Source organism: Pristiophorus japonicus, chromosome 18, assembly GCF_044704955.1.
Source record: "Pristiophorus japonicus isolate sPriJap1 chromosome 18, sPriJap1.hap1, whole genome shotgun sequence".
In the NCBI taxonomy this organism is placed as follows: Eukaryota; Metazoa; Chordata; class Chondrichthyes; family Pristiophoridae; genus Pristiophorus; species Pristiophorus japonicus.
In genome coordinates, this window is record NC_091994.1 from 41,410,969 (window position 1) to 41,435,156 (window position 24,188).

The following is a 24,188-nucleotide window of genomic DNA, read 5'->3' on the forward strand; positions in this document are numbered from 1 at the left end:
CACCGGCATAGACCAGTTGGGCCAAATGGCCCATTTCTGTGCTGTAAAATCTATGTAATTCTATGTAATGTAGGCAAACACAACAGACAAGTGTGCATGCAGCAAGGTCCTACAAACAGCAATTAAATAAATGAGCAAATAATCTACTTTCGTGATGTTGGTTGATGGATAAATGATGGCTTGGACACGGGCACAGCTCCCCTGCATCCACCTGAGGGAGCGGCACTCAGTGCTGCACTGAATTGTGTGCCCAAGTGCCTAGGATAGCGCTTAAACTCATGACCTTCTGACTCACAGACAATGGTGCTACCACTCAGACCAAGCTAACGCGAATGAATAATAGAGAAACAATTCTACCAAAAAATGAATTGTTATTTCTTTAGCTGAGGGTGGAGGTCACGTCTGAGATGTTTGCCTTCCTAAGAAAAGTAAACATTGGCATCCTGTTCGTTTTAATTTAGGATGCATCATTCTCAGAGCTATTTCAGGATGCAACATTATCAGAGCCGTTTCAATAACAGTGACGCTCTAGAAACATAGAAAATAGGTGCAGGAGTAGGCCATTTAGCCCTTCTAGCCTGCACCACCATTCAATATGATCATGGCTGATCATGCAATTTCAGTACCCCATTCCTGCTTTCTCTCCATACCCCTTGATCCCTTTAGCCATAAGGGCCACATCTAACTCCCTTTTGAATATATCTAACAAACTGGCCTCAATAACTTTCTGTGGTAGATAATTCCACAGGTTCACAATTCTCTGAGTGAAGAAGTGTCTCCTCATCTCGGTCCTAAATGGCTTACCCCTTATCCTTAGACTATGTCCCCTGGTTCTGGACATCCCCAACATCGGGAACATTCTTTCCGCATCTAACCTGTCCAATCCCGTCAGAATTTTATATGTTTCTATGAGATCCCCTCTCATTCTTCTAAATTCCAGTGAATATAAACCTAGTCGATCCAGTCTTTCTTCATATGTCAGTCCTGCCATCCTGGGAATCAGTCTGGTGAACCTTCGCTGCACACCCTCAGTAACAAGAATGTCCTTCCTCAGATTAGGAGACCAAAACTGTACACAAGGTGTGGCCTCACCAAGGCCCTGTACAACTGCAGTAAGACCTCCCTGCTCCTATACTCAATTCCTCTCGCTATGAAGGCCAACATGCCATTTGCCTTCTTTACCACCTGCTGTACCTGCATGCCAACTTTCAATGAAAGATGTACCATGACACCCAGGTCTCGTTGCACCTCCCTTTTTCCTTATCTGTTACCATTCAGATAATATTCTGCCTTCCTCTTTTTGCCACCAAAGTGGATAACCTCACATTTATCTACATTATACTGCATCTGCCATGTATTTGCCCACTCACCTAATCTGTCCAAGTCACCCTGCAGCCTCTTAGAATTCTCCTCACAGCTCACACTGCCACCCAGCTTAGTGTCATCTGCAAACTTGGAGATATTACATTCAATTCCTTTGTCTAAATCATTAATGTATATTGTAAATAGCTGGGGTCCCAGCACTGAACCTTGCGGTACCCCACTAGTCACTGCCTGCCATTCTGAAAAGGACCCGTTTATTCCTACTCTTTGCTTCCTGTCTGCCAACCAGTTCTCTATCCACGTCAATACATTACCCCCAATACCATGTGCTTTAATTTTGCACACTAATCTCTTGTGTGGGACCTTGTCAAAAGCCTTTTGAAAGTCCAAATACACCACATCCACTGGTTCTCCCTTATACACTCTACTAGTTACATCCTCAAACATTCTAGAAGATTTGTCAAGCATGATTTCCCCTTCATAAATCCATGCTGACTTGGACTGCTCCTGTCACTGCTTTCCAAATGCGCTGCTATTACATCTTTAATAATTGATTCCAACATTTTCCCCACCACCGATGTCAGGCTAACCGGTCTATAATTCCCAGTTTTCTCTCTCCCTCCTTTTTTAAAATGTGGGGTTACATTAGCTACCCGCCAATCCATAGGAACTGATCCAGAGTCTATAGAATGTTGGAAAATGACCACCAATGTGTCCACTATTTCTAGGGCCACTTCCTTAAGTACTCTGGGATGCAAACTATCAGGCCCTGGGGATTTATTGGCCTTCAATCCCATCAATTTCCCTAACACAATTTCCTGACATATTGGTCTAGAAAACCATCCCTTATACACTCCAGGAAATCCTCCTCCACTGTATTGCTACCAGTTTGGTTCGCCCAATCTATTTGTAGATTAAAGTCACCCATGATAACTGATGTACCTTTATTTCAATCATCCCTAATTTCCTGTTTGATGCCATCCCCAACCTCACTACTATTGTTTGGTGGTCTGTACACAATTCCCACTTGCGTTTTCTGCCCTTTGGTGTTCCGCAGCTCTACCTATACAGATTCCACATCATCCAAGCAAATGTCCTTCCTTACTATTACGTTAATCTCCTCTTTAACCAGCAACGCTACCCTACCTCCTTTTCCTTTCTGTCTATCCTTCCTGAATATTGAATACCCCTGGATATTGAGTTCCCAGCCTTGGTCACCCTGGACGCATGTCTCCGTAATCCCAATTACATTATATCCATTAACAGCTGTCTGTGCAGTTAATTCATCCACCTTATTACGAATGCTCCTCACATTGAGACACAGAGCCTTCAGGCTTGTTTTTTAACACTCTTTGTCCTTTTAGAATTATGTTGTACTGTGGCCCTTTTTGATTTTTGCCTTTGATTTCTTTGCCCTCCACTTTTCCTTATCTTCTTTCTACCTTTTGCTTCTGCCCCCATTTTACTTTCCTCTGTCTCCCTGCATAGATTCCCACCCCCCTGCCATATTAGTTTAAACCCTCCCCAATAACACTTGCAAACAGTCCCCCTAGGACATCGGTTCCGGTCCTGCCCAGGTGCAGACCGTCCGGTTTGTACTAGTCCCACCTCCCCCAGAACCGGTTCCAATGTCCCAGGAATTTGAACCACTTTGCACCACTCTAGGAAGCAAAATACAGGTTTGGAAAATTACAAAATCGCTCTTCAACCCCCATTACTCCAGCAATTGTTTTCAAATCTCTCCTAACCAGTTCCATATCTACACTGTCTTCATTTGAAGTTGCAACCTGCATTTATTGCCTCCTCATCATTCCAGTGTGATTCAATGCAGCGCTCTGCTTTTGCCCTCTGTCCTCTTGTTTTAGCAGCGCAATCAGATTACTGGTTCTCCAAGGAAGCACAGATCAGAGATCATTTCAATTATTGATTTTTATATTTCTTTCCCAGTGAATTTTGTGATTGTCAAGCAGAGGGATGTTAGTGCTGGGAATGTATCACTTTCCTATTTACCAGCACTTTTATCAGCGTCAAGCATTGCCGTGTCAGGTTAGAAGCAGAATAATCTACTCAGTAGTGTTGCCTCGAACTGTATTAGTGCAATATTTTCTATTTCAACTGAAATTGCAGTTTCTTTGTGAGTTGCATCTATCTTAAACATTCACCTCCACCTTTGTGACTGCAGAGTGTTCTGTGTGCAGGATGTACTTCAGCAACTTGCCAAGGCTTCTTCGGTAGAAGCTCTCAAACCCGCAATCGCCACCACCTAGAAGGACAATGGCAATAGGTACATGGGATCAACATCTCATCCAAATTCTCATCCAAGTTACACATCATTCTGACTTGGACATGTGTTGCCGTTCCTTCATTGGCACCAGATCAAAATTCTGGAATTCCCTACCGAACAACATTAAGAAGGCAGCGCACATCACCTTCACAGGGATGAGCAATAAATCCTGGTCTTGCCAGCGACGCCCACATCCCAAGAATCAATTAAGAAAAATTCATCGAACCTTTCTAGCCAACAGAGTGTGGTCAGTGGTAGGGATGCTACAATTCAGCTCAAAACCTCGGGGCTAGGAAGGGGTACAAAGTTAATGAAGGCTCCTGGGCATAAAAGCAGTCCAGTGGACCATGCTGGAAAGTAGCTTGTGTGATATCATCGAGCGAGGGCTGGATTGGATTTGCTGCAATGCTTCCACAGTTCAACAAACTCTCAGGGCAGAAGCTTCACCCTCCTTTGATTGAGATGCATCTTGGGGTGGGGTGGGACTGCCGCAGAAATGCGCCCCGACCCCAGGGGACCTTCCTGCCTCGGGACCATTACATTTAGCCGCGGACGGGCTGTGCAGATTTTGCTGAGTCAGTGCCTCGGAGGCCTGTCGTAGTGTAGGGATACAAGCAGCCTCCATGCTGCCTGCAACGTTGAAATGATTTTTCTTTTAAATTGTATGGTGTCAGCTGTGGCTCAGTGGGTAGCACTCTCGCCTCTGAGTCAGTAGATTGTGGGTTCAAGTCCCACTCCAGGGACTGAAGCACAAAAAAATCTAGGCTGACGCTGCAGTGCTGAGGTGTCATCTTTCAGACGAGACGTTAAACCGAGGCCTCGTCTGCTCTCTCAAGTGGACGTAAAAGATCGCATGGCACTATTTTGAAGAAGAGCAGGGGAGTTATCCCCGGTGTCCTGGCCAATATTTATCCCTCAATCAACATAACAAAAACAGATTATCTGGTCATTATCACATTGCTGTTTGTGGGAGTTTGCTTGTGCGCAATTGGCTGCCACGTTTCCTGCATTACAACAGTGTCTCCAAAAGTACTTCCTTGGCTGTAAAGCACTTTGAGACGTCCGATGGTCGTGAAAGGCGCTATATCAATCCAAATCTGTCTTTTTTTTCCTTTTTCCTGCTTTGGCCTGTGCAAGGCAACACTCTGTAGCAATTTGCAGAGGCCCTGACAGAGTAAACAATTCGTGGGTTCACTTTGCCAATCTTGGAACGCTGAATGCCGGGGCCTAATAGACACCCCTTGTGTCCAACATTTAAATAGAGGGCAGCACCCTGTAGCGCAGAGTTCCCTCATTTGTATGCCGTTTGAATCAGGCGAGCATACTGAACAACTCCGGGCCCAGGGACCGGGAATCGGGACGGACCACAGCAGGAGTTGCCACACAGCATGCCCCCAAGCAATTTTCCACCAGATTTTTTGCCCCAGGCCAGGTAAAAAAAAATCCGCGGGGCGGGGGTGGGGGTAGGGGGGTGGGGGAGTAGCTGGTGGGTATAAATGGAAATCTGTGCCACATTATATAATTTCCCAGAAAAGAAATGGCTACTTACGCAAGATAGGGGAAGGCAGAGATTACCTGTGGGGTTCAACTCAGCGTGGGTCAGCATACTTCAGAGAGGGGCGCAGGAAATTGAAAGGGGGGCAGGGGGTTTGAAAAATTTCAAAGCACTTCTGTCTCAATTCCCTTCAGAATGGACATTAAAGTAATCCCACAGCACAAAGCTGTTCCTTTGTTTCTCGATTGCTACATATGGAAATCAGCGCACGTCCGCATTGCAGATGGAAAGAAACAAAGTATTAGACCAGTTACACTGCTCATTTTGCATTAGCATGGAGCGATGTCAGCTTCACCTCAGTGAAAATTGTGTAATAAAACTGGGTGTAAAGTTACTGAACTAACACACTTCCTAATTTAGGAAGCAGCACGAGACAACCCATGGCGAAGGCAGCCTCAGCTCTGTACCTAATACAGAAGAACGACAAACAGGGTGAAGTGAAATTTCAAGAATTAGTGCTAAATTAGGGATAGATTTCATGAGTGACAAGTGGTCCCAGTTCCCCTGAGCTAGAAACTGCTTTTTTTAAAAAAATCAGTCAGGCTGGCTTGTTTTTAACCTTTTTACTGTTAGCAAAGCATCAACTGCCTCAGTGATTCCATGTTAGCATTACCATTTTACCCTTATTTGCACACGAAGGAGTGCAGCTCCACATGTACCTTGCATACATGAGCAGAGGTGGCTTTTCCCCAACTAGAAGGCAATGCAGATAAGCAATATATCTCTGGTCTGTCAGCTGATCATAGCTCTCTGCAGGTAACCTTCTCCAGCCCTACAATCCCAAGCCCCCTCCCCACGTTCTTCATTCTATAGGTTCTGGCCTTGTGCGCTGTCCCCCTTGCCCCACTTTTGGCAGCCATGCTTTCAGCTGCCTGGGTCCCATCCCTGCAATTACCTCTCTGAACCACTGTGCCTCTCCAGCTTCCTCTCCTAGTTTAAGACCATCCTTAAAACCCAGGTCTTTGACCAAGCTTTTGATCACCCACCCACCCGCCCCCCCCCCCCCCAATATCTCCTCCTTTGGCTCGACAATCCTTTTTTTCTGATTTTATCTCTGTGAAATGCCTTGAGACAGTTCTGTACGTTAGTGGCAATTTATACATTAACTGTGCCCCAAGTTGATTGATAACTTAATTGATATAAAAAGTTACAGCATCGCTGTTCTTGGGCCTTTTAAATAACAGAATTGAAATCAATACTTAAACTAAGTAGGAACGTATGGGTCTAATCAGACTAGGAATAAAGGTCATATTGCATTTCCAAAATAATCCATAAAAATGCTTCATTAACTTGAGACATTTTACTTTGGTAATAAAATTTTTATTCCGTTTAGTAATTATTGTTCATATATTGCCGAGCTAAGTACTTAAGAATTATCTGTGTGTCAGTAATTGATCAAAGCCAGGCTGCAGTCAGGAATGCAGGATTCCGATCCGGGTGCCCTCCTAATTCAAAGTATTTGGGGTCCATTTCTAGCAGTAAGGCTGGCAAGGCTCAGTTTACTGGAAGCAAAACTGCCCCTCTGTGTTCATTCTCTAAAGTGGATGAAGTATTGTTGAAGGATCCCCTCCATACCATTCAGCAGGCCCATGTGAAGCACTGTGGAAGACCTGTCTCACTGGGCTGCCCACCATTCCCTTTCCCAACCTGTATCCCTCAGCTGAGCTACTAATAGCTCTCTTTTTACTCCATCTTAACATAACATAAGAATTAGGAGCAGGAGTAGGCCATTTGGCGCCTCAAGCTGCTCCGCCATTTAATAAGATCATGGCTGATCTGATTTTTTTTCTGCCTTCAAATTCTACTTCATTTTCTTTAATCTTCTCTTTCTCCATGTAGCCTTCCATACTTGTTAGGATCATTTTTCCAATTTCATTTCAATTGTATTTCTTTCTAGAAATATTGGCCCTGTACTCTCTTATGGCATTCCTGCAGCACTATTTAAGCACGACGGCAGTTTCACTGGTGGATTCGAGGGCAGGACTTGTTTCCGGGGGGTTTCCACCCGGTATTGGCAGCGTTATTTCTGATTGGGCTGGAGACCTCCACGCAATCTGCTCACCCATTCTGCAAGCAGCTACTTTAAATATACCGTAAATGAGAGTGTCATGTATGTACATGCTGTTTGTAGCCACCAGATGGTGTAATTGTTGGAGGCCGCTGAGCAGCACGCACATGGTGCTGCTCTGGTATAAAAGGCCAGCCATTTTGTGAGTCAGGCACTCTGGGCCATAATAAAGCAGAGCCAAGGGTGTACCTTGTTCAGTTAACCAGTACTTAGTTTGTACCTTTATTGCATACATAACAGAGAGGGTCTGACATTGGCGGACAGAAATCGCAGAAGTTATGCTCGCAAGGCACCAGGTGCTGGAAATTAGGTTCATGGTTTTTTGAGGTGTTAATTTAGCAGTGGGAAATGGTTTGTGTCGGCAGCCAGAAAATTTAGTAGCTGCATCCGGAGAGTGGCGTGGAGAGCGAAGGGAAGTGTTCCACACTTATGTTAGAGCGCTAGGCTGGGTGAGCAACTGAATATCGCGAGCTAAAGAGCCGGCTTCATAGCGCCCTAAGAGAGGCCTCCCTGCAAAAAAAAAATCAGCACAAAAAACATTCCTTATATATTACTCACCCCAAATAAAGTTAAATCACTAAAAGAAAAAAAAACATTGACACTTACCTCGTGCAGTCGTTCCTTCCCTCGCTGCCGAGCCAGCTCTGCAGGCAGTTTCTCTGGCGGGGGCGCTGCGGGTTTAGCGCAAAACAAATTTAGAAAGCGGGTCGACACTGGTGCAACGCTCCCGAGCGGTACTCCTCTGCGCCACCGGTACCGGCTCACTGAAATTGCCGAGCGGCGCCAATGCCGGGGCTCGAGGCTGCCAACCCTTTACTTCCCCTGTTCCAACCCTCGGGTGGGGCGGTATCCCATCAAATGTCCAGCCCCAGGGGTAAGTTGGGACGATGCGTCCAGTTGGACCGGCCTTACTTTGAAGAATGCCGTCTGCAGAAACTTTCAAGAGCTGGAGTAACTGAAAAGATTTTAAAGCATTTTTTTTTAATTTTGCTTTGCACCTGGGTGGACTTGGACTTGCCACAGGCAGCCTGGAGGCTTGAGAGACCACTGGAATATTTCTGCCCTGCTCTCAATCATTTGTGACTTTCATTCGCACTATTTCTGTGCTGTGACATGGATGGAAATCTGATTCAAACTGGTGTGTATGCAATAACTGTTAGACTGAGTACTGTTTAACTCCAAGAGGTATGACCTTTGATCTGCTTTATTAAGGCCCAAAGTGACCAATATACAAAATGGCTGGCCTTTTATACTTGGGCTGTACACACGTGCGTGCATCCCAATGGCCTCCAACAGTGACGCCATCTAGTGGCTAGTGATCCCAAAAGTACATACATGACAATACCCCCCTCTGAGATATTAACACAATCTTTTACAAATTGAGACGGTCCGGTGTTTTACGCTCTCGGGTTGACCATCTCAGTTCAACTCCAGCCTTGGGTGACTGTTCAGAGTCTGTTGTGACTGGTGGCTGGATGGCTGACCTGGTGGGAGTGGCAATGGCCATGTCAGGGATTGAAAGTCCATTTTCATTGAACATGTCAGTGATTGAAAGTCCCGATTCACTGATGACCACTGAGTCCTCTGATGACTGGGGGTAGGCTGGTTGGTCATCGATTGTCTCTTCCTCTGACTGTTCCGGTTCATCTGTGCGCCGCAACTTTGTCTGATCCATATGTTTCCTGCATGTTTGCCCATTTTTGAGCTTGACAATAAATACTCTGTTGCCCTCCTTGGCCATGACAGTACCTGCAATCCACTTGGGACCCTGACCATAATTCAGAACATATACAGGATCATATACAGAAATATCGCGTGACACAGCTGTGCGATTGTGATACCCTTGCAGACTTTGTCTTCTATATTCAACGTGATTATTCAAGTCAGGGTACAAGAGATAGCTTGGTCTTAAGACCTCTCTTCATCATTAGTTCATCAGGCGAGACCCCGGTAAGCATGTGTGGTCTTGTCCTGTAACTAAGTAGTATGCATGACAGGCGGGTCTGCAGTGACCCTTGGGTTACTCGCTTCATACTCTGCTTTATGATTTGGACAGCACATTCTGCTTGCCCATTGGATGCAGGTTTGAACAGTGCTAACCTTACATGTTTGATACCATTGAGTTTCATGAACTCTTGAAACTCCTGACTGGTGAAGCACGATCCATTGTCGCTAACAATGATGCCGGGCAGACCATGTGTCGGGAACATGACACTGAGATTCTCAATGGTAGCTGTGGATGTGCTGGATGACATGATTATATACTCTATCCATTTTGAATATGCATCCACCACAACAAAAAACATCTTCCCCAGGAAGGGACCTGAAAAGTCTATGTGGATCCTGGACCATGGTTTGGACGGCCACGATCGCAAACTCAGCGGCGATTCCGCTGGTGCTTTGCTGAGCTGCATGCTAGCGTTGCACTGATGCACACAATCCAATTGTGCTAATTTTTAGTTGTGGTCCAGATTTTATGTGAGCAGATACAATGAATCCTCCACGTCAGTGCCAGACTTCCAGGAAGCCTTCATCCGCAGGAAGTCTGCCCTCCCTGCAATCTTCAAGGTGACCAGAAGGCATGTGGGTGACAAGCGCTCCCTTCGGTACCATGGTTAATGACCTCTCTAAGATTTGGAAGACCAGTAGCTGAAGAGTACTACAGTAAGACGCATGCTTCTACCAGAGTAGTCATAGAGAGAACTATAGGGACACTAAAGGGATACTTTTGTTACCTTGACAGATCAGCGGAGGAGGGGGTGCTGCATGCGAGTACTTGTTATATGGGGAGATGATGACATGTACATTGTCAAATCTAGACTCAGTGAGCCCCTTGGCCACAGTGCACTGTGAAGGGCGACGTGTAGCTAATAATTTTTGAAGCTAAACAGTGAGTTAGTGCCCTGAAAGAAAACGGGCAGTGGCCAGTGTGTTTTCTTGCCTCCTCTGATCAAGTCATTGAACCTTCTCCAGCAGTGGTGTGCAGTTGTCGAGTTGAGAGAGTTGTCATTCAGTGTCAGTGCCATCTTCCTCCACAAGGCACACAAGATACAGTTCGCCATTGGCACCCAACAGTCTTTCTGTCTGTTGCATTTCATCCAGGAGTGTCTGAAGATTAAAATGTTGTGATTTTTTCTCTCTGCCTCCTTCTGTTGCCGCACTCCCTTGGGTGCCTCTGCCAGCTCCTCATCTTGATGACATGGTTTAAAAGTGCCACAAAATCTCGCACGAGCCATTTACTACACATACCTGACATGTTACCTGAGCCTGGCAAAAGGTTCACTGCTCACCTGCTGCTCTGCCAGCCTACTACTGCAACCTTCAGCTATTTTCGGCTTCTTAAAAGCTGAGCCTGCAATTTCCATTCCTCCCAGCACAGTACCCACGGTTTACGCAGGAGTGGCATCTCAGCCAACACTGGAAGATATTTAAATGTGCCGACTTCATGATTTGCGGCAGATCTGTGCTGGAGGGGATTGTCCGGTGAAGGTGCTGCCTCCAGGTTGGAAATAGGCCCGTGGGTTCTAGCTGCTGTTATTTTTTTAATTTAGCTCTGTGTTTTCCCCATTTTCTGTACCAAACTCTTGCCTGTTTTTCTTATCTCACTCTTCTGCAAATTTTTCAACTTTGTCTTTAACCCTATCACATGACTAGTTTCCATGCCTGGTAAGAAATGCCTGATGTAAGTGTATTCTCTTAGTGCTGAGCAGCCCAGTCGAAGGGTGGAACAATTTCAGGCAAAGCGTAGTAAGTTTGTAGCCATACATTTCCCAGTGGCTCCAATTCTCTGACAAGGGAAGATACACATCCTGCTGCAAAGCCTTTAGGTCTCTGGCAATCCTGGGGCAGCCAGGGTTGACTCAGGATTTATGCTCCCTTCTTCTGAGGAAGCAAGTTGCTTCCATTCCATACCTCCTGTTTTCCGCATCCCACCTCTTTAATGTCCTTGATAAAAATAAGGGAATCGCTATTCCTCTAGTGAGGCTTGTACAGAAAGAAAGACTGACTTGCATTTATATAGTGCCTTTCACAATTTCAGGTCGTCCCAAAGCACTACACTGCCATTGAAATACTTTTTGAAGTGTAGTCACTATTGTAATGTAGGAAATGGAGCAGCCAAGTTGCACACAGCAAGCTCCCACAAGCAGCAATGTGATAATGACCAGATAATCTGGTTTTTTTATGATGTTAGTTGAGGGATAAATATTGGCCAGGACACAGGGGATAACTCCCCTGATCTTCTTGGAAATAGTGCCAAGGGATCTTTTGTCTCCATCCGAGGGGGGCAGACTGGGTGAACAAATATAGGGGGAAAAGGAACACGTCTATGATTTCATTAGAAATAACGACCACAGGAAATTGTCCCAAATTAATTTACGCACAGCGTCTGCAGGAAGCCTGCCCCACGTCGAGAATCTTGAGTGAATTCGGATTGCTGCAGGGTGCGGAATCCTGGTTTGAGTTCTGATGTTTGCTTTGTTCATGATGCAAATTTGCACCTTCAGACTGATTCCTCCATGTGAGTGGTGTCCAGTTTACATTTAAAAAATTCCAGAAACTCTTCTCAAACACTGGACCGTGAGATCCAAAACTGGACAGGTGACAACCCTGGTATGAAGCGGCATCTGTAAAATGCCACATTAGTACCAAAGCATTGCAAAGTGTGCCAAGGTAGGGCTTGTCAAAGCAATACTGTTTGCTTTGCAATAACCATTCAATAAAACAGCATACTCGTTAAATGGGATGCATTTATCTCCTGTCTGACAAATACTTGTTTTGTCACCCACTCTCAAACTAGAAGTAAATACTTAATTCTATTTATTTATTGCTTGCAAGCTTCAATTGTTTTTTGCCGAGACTTTATGTGAATTGAATTAAAGGCCAGATTATGACCTTTGAATTTCTGAGGACATTTCTATTGCTGTTCATGAGATAGTGATCAGCCTGAAATCTGCAAGTCAATTTACACTTTCCTTTTGATGCAACCGCATGAAGAAAATTATACAATAGCGCTTTCAGGGTGACACTATTCTACTTGTGCAATCATGCAGAAAGTTCATAGCGAAAGCCCGAAATCATTAACTCCAGCAGGGACTCGGACGCAGTCCTGCCAACACAATGGACAAGGAAGGTCCCTTTTTAATGGTGAGTAACTGATGTGAACTCAGCAAAAATCTAACCCATTCCAGCCCAAGGCAGGCCACAAAATCTCCAGTTTCATAACAAAGTCTTTGTACTTTCTTTGACTGGAACACAAAAAGGTTATTAGTCATACTCGAATCAAAGTGAAGTCACAAATCCCAGACTGACGTCACAGGGCCTGGTCCTCTGGAGTTTGAAGACAATTAGGGCTGGATTTTCGGTTCTGCTCATTTCGGGGCGGTAATGGCGGCGGGACGGTAAAGTGTGCGCCCGGGAACAGTTTGCACCTCAGTCAGCAAAAGTCATCAGCTGGGCCCCGAGTGTGGGGCAGAGCACTAAGGGAGGCATTGCACACCTCTCTGAGGGTGCTAGGCCAGCTGAGCGAGCAAAAATCCCGAGCTAAACAGCTGGCCTCGAAGCACTCTGAGAGAGGCCTGGAAGGGGCAAAAAACTGCAAAAAACCCCCAGCAAAATCATTCCAGTAAATAACTCACGCCACCACAACATAAATGGCAAAAAAAGGACAATCACACTTACCTGAGGTCAACATCACTTACCTCACTGCGGCCGCTACAGCTTGGATTTCCCGCTCCCAGTAGGGTGCGTTGCGGAGCGCTATGGATTAGGTGGCAGCCAAAAATCAAGCCGATGTCATCACCAGGGGCACTGTATACCGGCTTCACCTCTTCTGGGCGGTAATGCTCTGCACCCTGTGGAAACCGGCACCGAAAGTCCTGGTGGGGAGCTGGAAGCTGGTCACCTGCCCGGAAATGCTTACCGCCACCATTGCCGCCCCTCCAGGGCAAAAACAGAGGCAGCAACAAGCCAAAAACCCAGCCCTTGAAGTGTTAGTCTGCCTGGGGAGGGCAAGGCTGTGCGGCGAGGACAGGCTGGTGGAGGACCTTTGCCTGACTGATGTTTAGTGTAAGGCCCGTGCTTTCGTACACCTCAGTAAATACATCGACTATGTCCTGGAGTTCAGTCTCTGTGTGTGCACAGACGCAGGAGTCGTCCGCGTACTGTAGCTCGACGACAGAGGTTGGGGTGGTCTTGGACCTGGCCTGGAGACGACGAAGGTTGAACAGGTTCCCACTGGTTCTGTAGTTTAGTTCCATTCCAGCGGGGAACTTGTCGACTGTGAGGTGGAGCATGGCAGCGAGGAAGATTGAGAAGAGGGTTGGGGCGATGGCGCAGCCCTGCTTGACCCCGGTCCGGATGTGGATTAGGTCTGTGATGGAACCGTTGGTAAGGCCAACATCTCCAGCATTGAAGCACTGATCATACTTGATCAGCTCTGCTGGACAGGCCACATAGTTCGCATGCCAGACACGAAACTCCCAAAGCAAGCGCTCTACTCGGAACTCCTTCACAGCAAACGAGCCAAAGGTGGGCAGCGGAAACGTTACAAGGACACCCTCAAAGCCTTCCTGATAAAGTGCAACATCCCCACTGACACCTGGGAGTCCCTGGCCAAAGACCACCCTAAGTGGAGGAAGTGCATCAGGGAGGGCGCTGAGCACCTCTAGTCTCGCCACCGAGAGCATGCAGAAATCAAGCGCAGGCAGCGGAAAGAGCGTGCAGCAAACCAGTCCCACCCACCGCTTCCCTCAACGACTATCTGTCCCACCTGTGACAGAGACTGTGGTTCTCATATTGGACTGTTCAGCCACCTAAGAACTCATGTTAAGAGTGGAAGCAAGTCTTTCTCGATTCCGAGGGACTGCCTATGGTGATGATGATTCTGCCTGGAGCTGCACTGTTAATAAATGTATTCTTCCTGGTTAACTAATTCCTGCATGGGAGGTCACAGGTTTGATACCAGTTTGATCTTCACTGTAGCGCTGTCAGGGACAGTTAATCAAGTGAGCACCAAGCTCGGTCTTGACTGTGATGTGTCATGAAGACACTCAGGCCAGAATTTTCCCATCAATCAATGGGTGGGTTAGGAGCGTGGAGGCAGTTATTGAGGGATACATGTGGAATTCTCATCCCCTATACATGTTTACTGATCAAGATCACTGGGGCTATTTCCCCTGCTTTTATTTTAATAATGCCATGGGATCTTTTACGTCCACCTGAGAGGGCAGGCAGGACTTTGGTTTAATGTCCTGTCCAAATGATGGCACCTCCGACAGTGCAGTGTTGTATTGAAGTGTCAGTCTAGATTAGATGCTCAAGTCCTGATATGAGGCTTGAACCCACAAACCTCTGACTCCAAGGTGAGCATGCTGCCAACTTGGCGTCAGCATACCACTTTTATATGTCAATTTTGTGGGTCAGCAATCTATGTAAGTGACCACTGGAAGTTATTTCTGGGGAACATTTTGCGCTGAATTAACTGAAGGATGTAGATTGATTTTTGGCAGGTTTTGAATTAAAAACTCAGCCAAATGTAACTTGATCAGTTAACATGTATAGGGGATGAGAATTCCACACGGCAAGTTGCGCTGGATTTGAGCCAAAGTCTGGAGTTACACTTGCTGATACTCCACACAGCTGAATCGGCCAAAACTTGTTCGGTTAGCTCATTTAAATATCCTTGGTCAGTTCTCCAGTGCAAATGTGGTGTAAAACAGGAGTATTGTGCTGGGGTGCTTGGAAATTAGAGTGCAGCCTTTCAAAAGGCAAGTTTGGTTGCAGATTGCAGCAGCAAGGTTGGGGAGCAACAGATAAATAGGAAAATGCTTGGCTCACTGAGCAGACTGTCAGGTAGCTGTACTGGATGGCTCAGGTGTGACTGTGTACCATTTTTCAAGAAAATCTTCAACTGGAAGATGAGCTGCTAGAGAAAGAGACCTGGGCATTGCAAAGAGGAACTGAAGAAGAAAGCACAGTTTCAGTGAAGCCAACTTTCAAGTCCTCCTTAAGGAGATTTAGCAAAGGAGAGAGAGAAAGACTGTTGGGCCTCCATGGGAGGAAGCCTCAAAAATGGTGTCGCCTGCCATGTGGAGGCAAGTGGCACTGGCACTAAATGCCAAGCTTCTCATCCCAGTACCACAAGAAACTCAATGAGCTGATGAGGGAAGACAAGGTAACACACCAGCCATTCTGTCTTTGCTTCCTTGTACACCCTACGCAGAGGAAGGGGAGTGGGCGAGGTTGAGCCACCTAGCAAGGGCCGAGGAGAAGGCTATGTATAGCTTCAGAGTGGCGGGAACCAAAACTCGTGGGTACTCACTTAAAAGGGAGGAGGAACATTGCAGCGGCACGCAGAATCTGTGGCCCATCTCCAACAATGACAATGAACTGGTATTTTGACTCTTAAGAGCCTACATCCTTCATTAGTGGCGACATCAGAGAAGCTTTCTCATTGATGCAGCCATCAATAGGGTGTTGGTCAGCTTCATATGGAACAACCACCCATTTAAGAAGTGGCGAGGGACCAGTCAGTGCCGCTTCCTCTGCTGGAGCACAGACGGCAGCTCCAGAAATCAGCCAGGACCCTGCGCACTGACTTTCAGACTCTGGGACTCAGGCTGCTATATGTCAGGGCTTTCAGGATCTGACGGCTGCAATTAGACCAGTCAACCATTCCAGCTCTGAGCATTCTGGTAGCTCCATTTTGGAAGGTGGCCTGGAGTTCCGTCCATGGGCAAACTCAGAGGTTGTACCCAAAGCTGCGCCCATTTTGCCGCTATCGAAAAATGACAAAGAATCCTCCCGATCTCGTTAGAATGAGCCCAAACTCAAAATGGCCATAGGAGGTATAGAAACATATAAACATATAAATTAGCAGAAATAATCGGGGCTCAAGGAAACGCCGAACTCACACCAGTATATTTCTTCTTTAAGCCTTAAAAATGTAACATTTTAGCTCATTTAACTATCGTTCATTATCATTAGGCGCAGCACTTAGAAGTTGGGCTACCTTTTCAATTTTTAATATGACATGCTTTTCCATCGAAATGCATGCAAAGAAACACATAATACAGAGAAGTCATCATAGGCCATCCGCCGGAATCGAGGAAGATTTGCTTCCACACCCAAAGTGAGTTCTTTGGTGGCTGAGCAATCCAATATGAGAGCCACAGAGACAGAAGGTCTCGGTGAGAAAACATTTTTTTTAAATTTTCTAAAAATTGCAATTAAAAGACCAGAAAAATGGCTTTTTTCCTGTTGCGCTTCAAAATCTGGATGCAATTTTGGGATATCCCCCACCGAACAAGTGCAATTGGAGGATACTTATTTTGGGCAGTATCCATTGGTTCCTAATAGTCATGGGCTTATACTCCAAGACTTCAAATCAACACCAAAGGGCAATGGCATTCAGAAACAGCCACAACCTGGCTGGTGTAGATAGTGGGGCCGAAATTGCCCCTTTCCTTAAGGCCTGTTACCACCAGAAATCGGCGGCCACACTGCGGAGTGGAATGGTCGCCGATTTTTCGTGTAATGGCCGCCATGTTTAAAATTCCGCTCGTACAGTATCCCGGAAGTGACGCCCCCGCCACCCCCATCGCTCCGCTGCTGCCAATCCGTCATAACATTGCGCACCGCCAATGTTCCCCCCCCCCGCCCCGCGCAAACTTCTGCCAAAAAAATCTTCCTCCCACTGAGCGGTGCCAAGAGATGCTTTTATCCGGCTGTGCAGTACTTGTAAAATGGCGGTGCGGCTCCCATTAAAGGGAACGACCTACTGCTGCTGCTGCCATGTTTATTTTTTGCCGACCGACTGCCATGTTGGCATTATGCCCCCGGGTTTGGCCAGGCCCCCCACAGGCAGCCTGGTACCCCCTCTCGACTGAAACCCTCCCTGGTGGTCCAGTGGACCGAACTGAAACAATCGCGAAGGCTCTCCCCTTTAAGTGAAGGGGAGAGCCATGGTGACGCGGCATCGTGATGGCGTCATCAGCACTACGCTGATGACTGACAGTGGCGCCGCTCCGAGCCCCTCCCCAACTTCCGCTCCTCTAGTTTGCTCACCCACCGCACTACCGCCCCCATTATGACCGACTTCCTGTCCGCCGAAAAAAAAAAGCCAAAGTGCGGAATTTCGCTCAAGAGACCACCGCATCCATCGCACCGGTAAAAACACGAGAAATGGGGTGCGTGCAATGGGCAATATCGGCCCCAATGTCTCAGATGGGAGCTGAATTGCATTGTTGGAACTTTCTTATGCATCTAATCATATATCTAACCAGGGAGCTTTTGATGGAACGCTACAGAAGTTACTTTGCGTTATTTTGCATCTAACTGTGCTACACCTGTACTTGACCTGGAGGAGTTGGACAGGATACTATAAGGAGGCTTGGTGATATTTTGTGCTTTACGCCCACATCCACTCGGAACTGGACTGATACTGATGAAGCTCATTTTATATAGGAACCTTGCATCAGCCAAGGCAAAATTTTCACCTGGGTGACAGAGATGAAAGGCCGATATCTCATACAGCACCCAGCCCAAAACTAAAATAATAGTTCAAAATTAAGTTACCTGAATCATACTGATCAAATCCAATGATGGAAAAATGTTTTGTCTTCAATCGTTGGAATAGTAATGTTTTCGAACTTTTACAAATATGAACTTCATATCCAGGGGCCAAAATTGGCCCTTCCCTTAAGGCCTATTACTGCTGGAAATCAGTGGCCACGCTGCGGAGTGGAATGGCCGCCGATTTTTTTGTGCAATGGCCACCATTTTGAAAATTGCCCTCCTGCGGTATCCCGGCGGTGAGCCGCTCCCCCACTACCGCTCCACTGCTGCCAATCCATCCCAAGTGCATCGTCAGAGTGCGCACCGCTGATGTTCTCCACCCCCCCCCCCCCCACCCGCCACCGAACGCAAAGTCCTGCCCAGAAAATGTTGCTGTCGCCGCTCGGTGCCTCCAACAGGTTTTTCTGTCGGTGCACTGTGCTTGCACCATGTTCAAAATGGCGGTGCGGCCACCATTAAAGGGGAGGGCGCACTGCCGGGGCCGGCATCTTACTTTTTTTTGTCGGCCGACTGCCAGGTCGGGCCGAAAATTATGTCCCCGGGTTCGGCCGAAACCCTCCCTGGTGGCCCAGTGGACCTCACTAAAAGAATCGCAGAGATCGCGGCAGCACTCCGCTTTAAGTGAAGGGGAGAGACGTGGTTATGCGCCATGGCGGACACGCCGCCCGCCCCCAACTTCGGCTCCTCTAGTGTACGAACTTCCGCTCTCCGCCGCACTTCCATCCCCATTATGACCGACTTCCGGGCCGCTCGGGAAAAAAAGAGCCAAAGAGCGGAATTTCATGCAAGAGGCCACCACATCCACCATGGCAGTAAGTGCGCCGTGTTTCCGGTGGGTGCGATTTCGACCCTCAAATCTTTTATGTGTAGATTATGGAGTAGAAATTGACCTCTGCCCGAAACGGAGCGCGCGCTCCGTTTTTAAAGTTTTTCTCCGCCGCAACCCATGCAGTGGAAATACCATCGCTATTTGGCACTTTGACTTTTTTTGGACTCGGGGCGGATGTTGTGGCGGCAGAGGGGCGGAATTGTCCTTGCCCCAACCAGTCATGAGCGTCAAGCTGATGCATCACAATGTCTCTCCCCTTCAGTTAAAGCGGAGAGCCGCTGCGAGCTCTGCAAAGGTCCACTGGGCCACCAGGGAGGGTTTAGGCCGGGCCAGCGGCCTGGCACCCAAGAGGGGGTGCCAGGATGCCTGTTGGCGGCCCGGCCGATCCGTGGACATAAATGTCGGGCCGACCTGGCAGTCACCGACAAAAAAAATAACATGGCAGCTGTGGCAGTGCGCCCTCCCCTTTAAGGGTGGCTGGGCCTCCATGATACAGAGAGTGCACCAACAGCAAAGGTTGTCGGGGGGACTGACGGCTGCAACAATATTGGCTCAAGTGATCAGGATGTTGAAACAGTTTGGGTGGAAATAAGGAATAATAAAGGGAAAAAGTCACTGGTGGGCATAATCTATAGGCCCCCTAACAGTAGCAACTCAGTTGGTCGGAGCATAAACCAGGAAATAGTGAGTGCTTGTAAAAAGGGAACAGCAATAATCATGGGTGATTTTAACCTCCATATTGATTGGACAAATCAAATTGGTCAGGGTAGTCTTGAGGAAGAGTTCATAGAGTGCATAAGGGAGGGGTTCATTGAGCAGTATGTAACGGAACCAACCAGGGGGCAGGCTATCTTAGATCTGGTCCTGTGTAATGAGACAGGATTAATAAACAATCTCCAATAAAGGATCCCCTTGGAATGAGTGATCATAGCATGATTGAATTTCAAATTCAGATGGAGGGTGAGAAAGTTGGATCTCTAACCAGCGTACTAAGCTTAAATAAAGGAGACTATGAAAGTATGAGGGCAGAGTTGGCTAAAGTGGACTGGGAAAATAGATTAATGTGTAGGTCAGTTGATGAACAGTGGTGTACATTTAAGGAGATATTTCACAACTCTTAAGAAAAATATATTCCAGTGAGGAGGAAAGGGCGTAAGAGAAAAGATAGCCATCCATGGCTAACTAAAGAAATAAAGGACGGTATCCAATTAAAAACAAGGGCATACAATGTGGCCAAAACTAATGGGAGGACTGAAGATTGGGAAATGTTTAAAAGCCAACAAAGAATAACTAAAAAAATGATTAAGAAAGGGAAGATAGACTATGAAAGTAAACTATCATGAAATATAAAAACAGATAGCAAGAGTTTCTACAGGTATTTAAAAAGGAAAAGAGTGGCTAAAGTAAATGTTGGTCCCTTAGAGGACGAGACCGGGGAATTAATAATGGGGAACATGGAGATGGCAGAAACTCTGAACAAATATTTTGTATCAGTCTTTACGGTAGAGGACACTAACAATATCCCAACAGTGGATAGTCAAGGGGCTAGAGGGGGGGGGGGGGCGGGGGAGGAACTTAACACAACACAATCACTAAGGAGGTGGTACTCAGTAAGATAATGGGACTAGGCAGATAAATCCCCTGGATCTGATGGTTTGCATCCTAGGGTGTTAAAAGTAGTAGCGGCCGGGATTGTGGATGCATTGGTTGTAATTTACCAAAATTCCCTGGATTCTCGAGAGGTCCCAGCAGATTGGAAAACTGCAAATGTAACGCCCCTATTTAAAAAAGGAGGCAGACAAAAAGCAGGAAACTATAGATCAGTTATCCTAACGTCTGTGGTTGGGAAGATGTTGGAGTCCATTATTAAAGAAGCAGTAGCAGGACTTTTGGAAAAGCAAAATTTGGTCAGGCAGAGTCAGCATGGATTTATGAAGGGGAAGTCATATTTAATAAATTTACTAGAATTCTTTGAGGATGTAACGAACAGGGTGGATAAAAGGGAGCCAGTGGATGTGGTGTATTTGGACTTCCAGAAGGCATTTGACAAGGTGCCACATAAAAGTTTACTGCACAAGATAAAAGTTCACAGGGTTGGGGGTAATATATTAGCATGGATAGAGGATTGGCTAACGAACAGAGAACAGAGAGTCGGGATAAATGGTTCATTCTCGGGTTGGCTCTCAGTAAGCAGTGGGGTGCCACAGGGATGAGTGCTGGGACCCCAACTATTTACAATCTATATTAACGACTTGGAGGAAGGGATTGAGTGTAACGTAGCCAAATTGCTGACGATACAAAGATGAGAGAAAAAGCAATGTGTGAGGAGGACACACAAAATCTGCAAAAGGACGTAGACAGGCTAAGTGAGTGGGCAAAAATTTGGCAGATGGAGTACAATGTTGGAAAGTGTGAGGTCATGCACTTTGGCAGAAAAAAAATCAAAGAGCAAGTTATTATCTAAATGGAGAAAGATTGCAAAGTGCCGCAGTACAGCGGGACCTGGGGGTACTTGTGCATGAAACACAAAAGGTTAGTATGCAGGTACAGGAAGACCAATGGAATCTTGGCCTTTATTGCAAAGGGAATGGAGTATAAAAGTAGGGAAGTCTTGCTACAGTTGTACAGCGTATTGGTGAGGCCACACCTGGAATACTGCGTGTAGTTTTGGTTTCCATATTTATGAAAGGATATACTTGCTTTGGAGACAGTTCAGAGAAGGTTCACTAGGTTGATTCCAGAGATGAAGGGGTTAACTTATGAGGAAAGGTTAAGTAGGTTGGGCCTCTACTCATTGGAATTCAGAAGAATGAGAGTTGATCTGATCGAAATGTATAAGATTATGAGGGGGCTTGACAAGGTGGAGGTAGAGAGAATGTTTACACTGATGGGGGAGACTAGAACTAGAGGGCATAATCGTAGAATAAAGGGCCGCCCATTTAAAACAGAGATGAGAAATTTCTTCTCTCAGAGGGTTGTGGATCTGTGGAATTTGCTGCCTCAGAGAGCTGTGGAAGCTGGGACATTGAATAAATTTAAGACAGAGATAGACAGTTTCTTAAACAATAAGGGAATAGGGGATTATGGGGACAGGGCAGGGAAGTGGACCTGAGTCCATGATTGAATCAGCCATGATTGTATTAAATGGTGGCGCAGGCTCGAGGGGCCGTATGGCCTACTCCCGCTCCTATTTCTTATGTTCTTATTCCGTGCCGCCCCGTGGCTGCTGCTTTCAGGCGGCCACAGGCTTTATTGTGGAATATCTCCAAAAATGCAGGGGGGAATTTTACCAACCTCATTACGAGCGGAAGAGGGTCAGCGGGGGGTGGGGGGAATTAAATTGAAGAATTGACCCCAACCCGACAAAAATGCGCCTGCTTCTGTTTTAACCGCGGTGGGTTTGGGGCGTCCAAGTAACCTGCTCTGAACAGGCGGGTCTGTGATTATAATATGTAAATGAGGCTCCGTTCTTCATATTTTGGCAGCCATTTAAATTTAACACTGGCCAGCCGATTTTCCAGAGCTCTGCGAACCCAGCAGGTAAAGGGAGGTGGGGGCTGCTGAATCCAGCAGGTAAGTGCTTTAAAGAGCACTGCTTGTGGGCTAGGAGAAGCAAGAGTGCTTCCCTCTGGCCCCCCCCACCCAAGCAAATCGTCGACCACAATCAGCTGACCCCTCCCCCCCTCGATGGTTCCCGGTCCCCCCTCCCTCCCGATTGCAAACAAACACAGGCCTCCGCTCCCTCTCCCACCTCCCCATAAATATCGAGGCTGCAGTCTCTCCCAGTGACTCAATGACTAGATCCTTTACCCAGTGTGCAACTGAACCTACCAGCCCAGGAAAAGACCATGTTCAATCCCGAGTCTGTGCTTAGTTGACTGATCTCAGTTGGACAGCAATTGGGGGCCTATGATTATCCCCAATGCTTTTGGATTCAGGACACGTCAAAATCAACCAGGGTTCTTCCTTCTGATAATCGCAAAATACTACGGATGCCGGAATCCGAAACAAAAACAGAAAATGCTGGAAACACTCAGCATCCGTGGAGAAACAGTGAACGAGGGTCTCAGTCCTGAAATGTTAACTGTTTCTCTCTCCACAGTTGCTGTCTGGTTTGCTGAATATTTTCTGTTCTTGTTTCTTCCTTTTGATCATCTTCCACTTATTTTTTGGGAAAGTGTGTGGGTCTGAATACTGTGATGCCCTCTTCACCCTGCTTCACTCACTGTGGCCACCTTAGTGAGAAACCAGAGGGCTTCCAGCATTCATGGAGCTGCACTCTAGCAAGAACCAGCACCTTCATTTGAGTAGTGGAGAAAACATGTCGGGGGAAGGGGAGGGGGTGCAGTAAAGGACAATTTGTATCATCTCGTTATTCCAACCGTGCAGCGTCTTATGACTATGAGTTTGTAGCACACTCGCCTTTGAGTCAGAAAGTTATGGGTTCAAGTCCCACTCCAGGAACTTGAGCACAAAAATATCTCGGCTGACACTCCAGTGCCAGTGCTGAGGGAGTGCTGCACTGTCGGAGGTGCCACCTTTTGGATGAGACGTCAAACCGAAGCCCCATTTGCGCTCTCAGATGGACATAAAAAATCCCATGGCACTATTTCGAAGAAGAGCAGGGGAGTTATCCCTGGTGTCCTGGCCAATATTTATCCCTCAATCAACATAACAAAAATGGATTATCTGATCATTAGCACATTGCTGTTTGCGGGAGCTTGCTGTGTGCAAATTGGCTGCTGCATTTCCCACATTACAACAGTGGCTACACTCCAAAAATACTTCATTGGGTGTAAAATGCTTTGAGACGTCCGGTGGTCGTGAAAGGCACTATATAAATGCAAGTCTTTCTTTCTCAAGCTTACCCCCCTAGCCCAGAATCCCATCAACTCCTCTTCAGCAATAATGATACGAAAGGAAATGTTAGCCATCAAATGAGGACATGTTAACCATCACTTCAGGGCTATTGAGCACTGCATATTAAAATGCTTTCAGAGTCTCTCTAATGCAGCGTTAGTAATCAGATGTAAATATTGTATTAGTTCCTCCACAAATTAATGAGGCTCTTGTTTCGTTCACAGGGATCACCTATACAGTGTGGATTTAGATGCACCAGCTGCAGACGAGATGCTTTATAATAAGGTAAGTACACAATCAACATAATGAACAGCTCTCTGATGCTGGATAAAATATCAGCTCCAAAAAGCACAAAAACCTTTACTAATATGGAGCATGATAATCTGTAGGAATGGTTCTTTTTGTCATCTTTTGTGGTCATTAACTAAGTGTTGAAATGGTTATTGTGCATGAATTAAAGTTATCCCTCCTCTTTGTTGGTGCTATTAGATTACAGATAGCATTGTTTCAAGGTTTTTTTTCCACACATCTCCACTTTCTGCAGTTTTCCTCCCTTTGCCACCAAGGATTCTGATGAGAATATCAAGGCCACAAACCCTCCATGACTATGTTCTTCCATGATTGGCTAACAAGTGACAGGGTTTTAACGGGACAAACTGTTTTTGCTCAGTCTTCTCATCAAGTGATGACTCAT

At 46.5% G+C, this 24,188-nt stretch overlaps 1 protein-coding gene across 1 annotated transcript in view; it reads left to right on the top strand.

The window, feature by feature from the left end:
• The window catches only part of sema6bb (sema domain, transmembrane domain (TM), and cytoplasmic domain, (semaphorin) 6Bb), a 454,736-nt gene that overhangs the window by 153,772 nt on the left and 276,776 nt on the right, over nucleotides 1–24,188 (top strand). Inside the window, exon 4 of the mRNA XM_070860875.1 lies at nucleotides 23,719–23,779. Coding sequence (XP_070716976.1) covers nucleotides 23,719–23,779 — 61 coding nt within the window. The remainder of the gene's footprint in view (nucleotides 1–23,718; nucleotides 23,780–24,188) is intronic.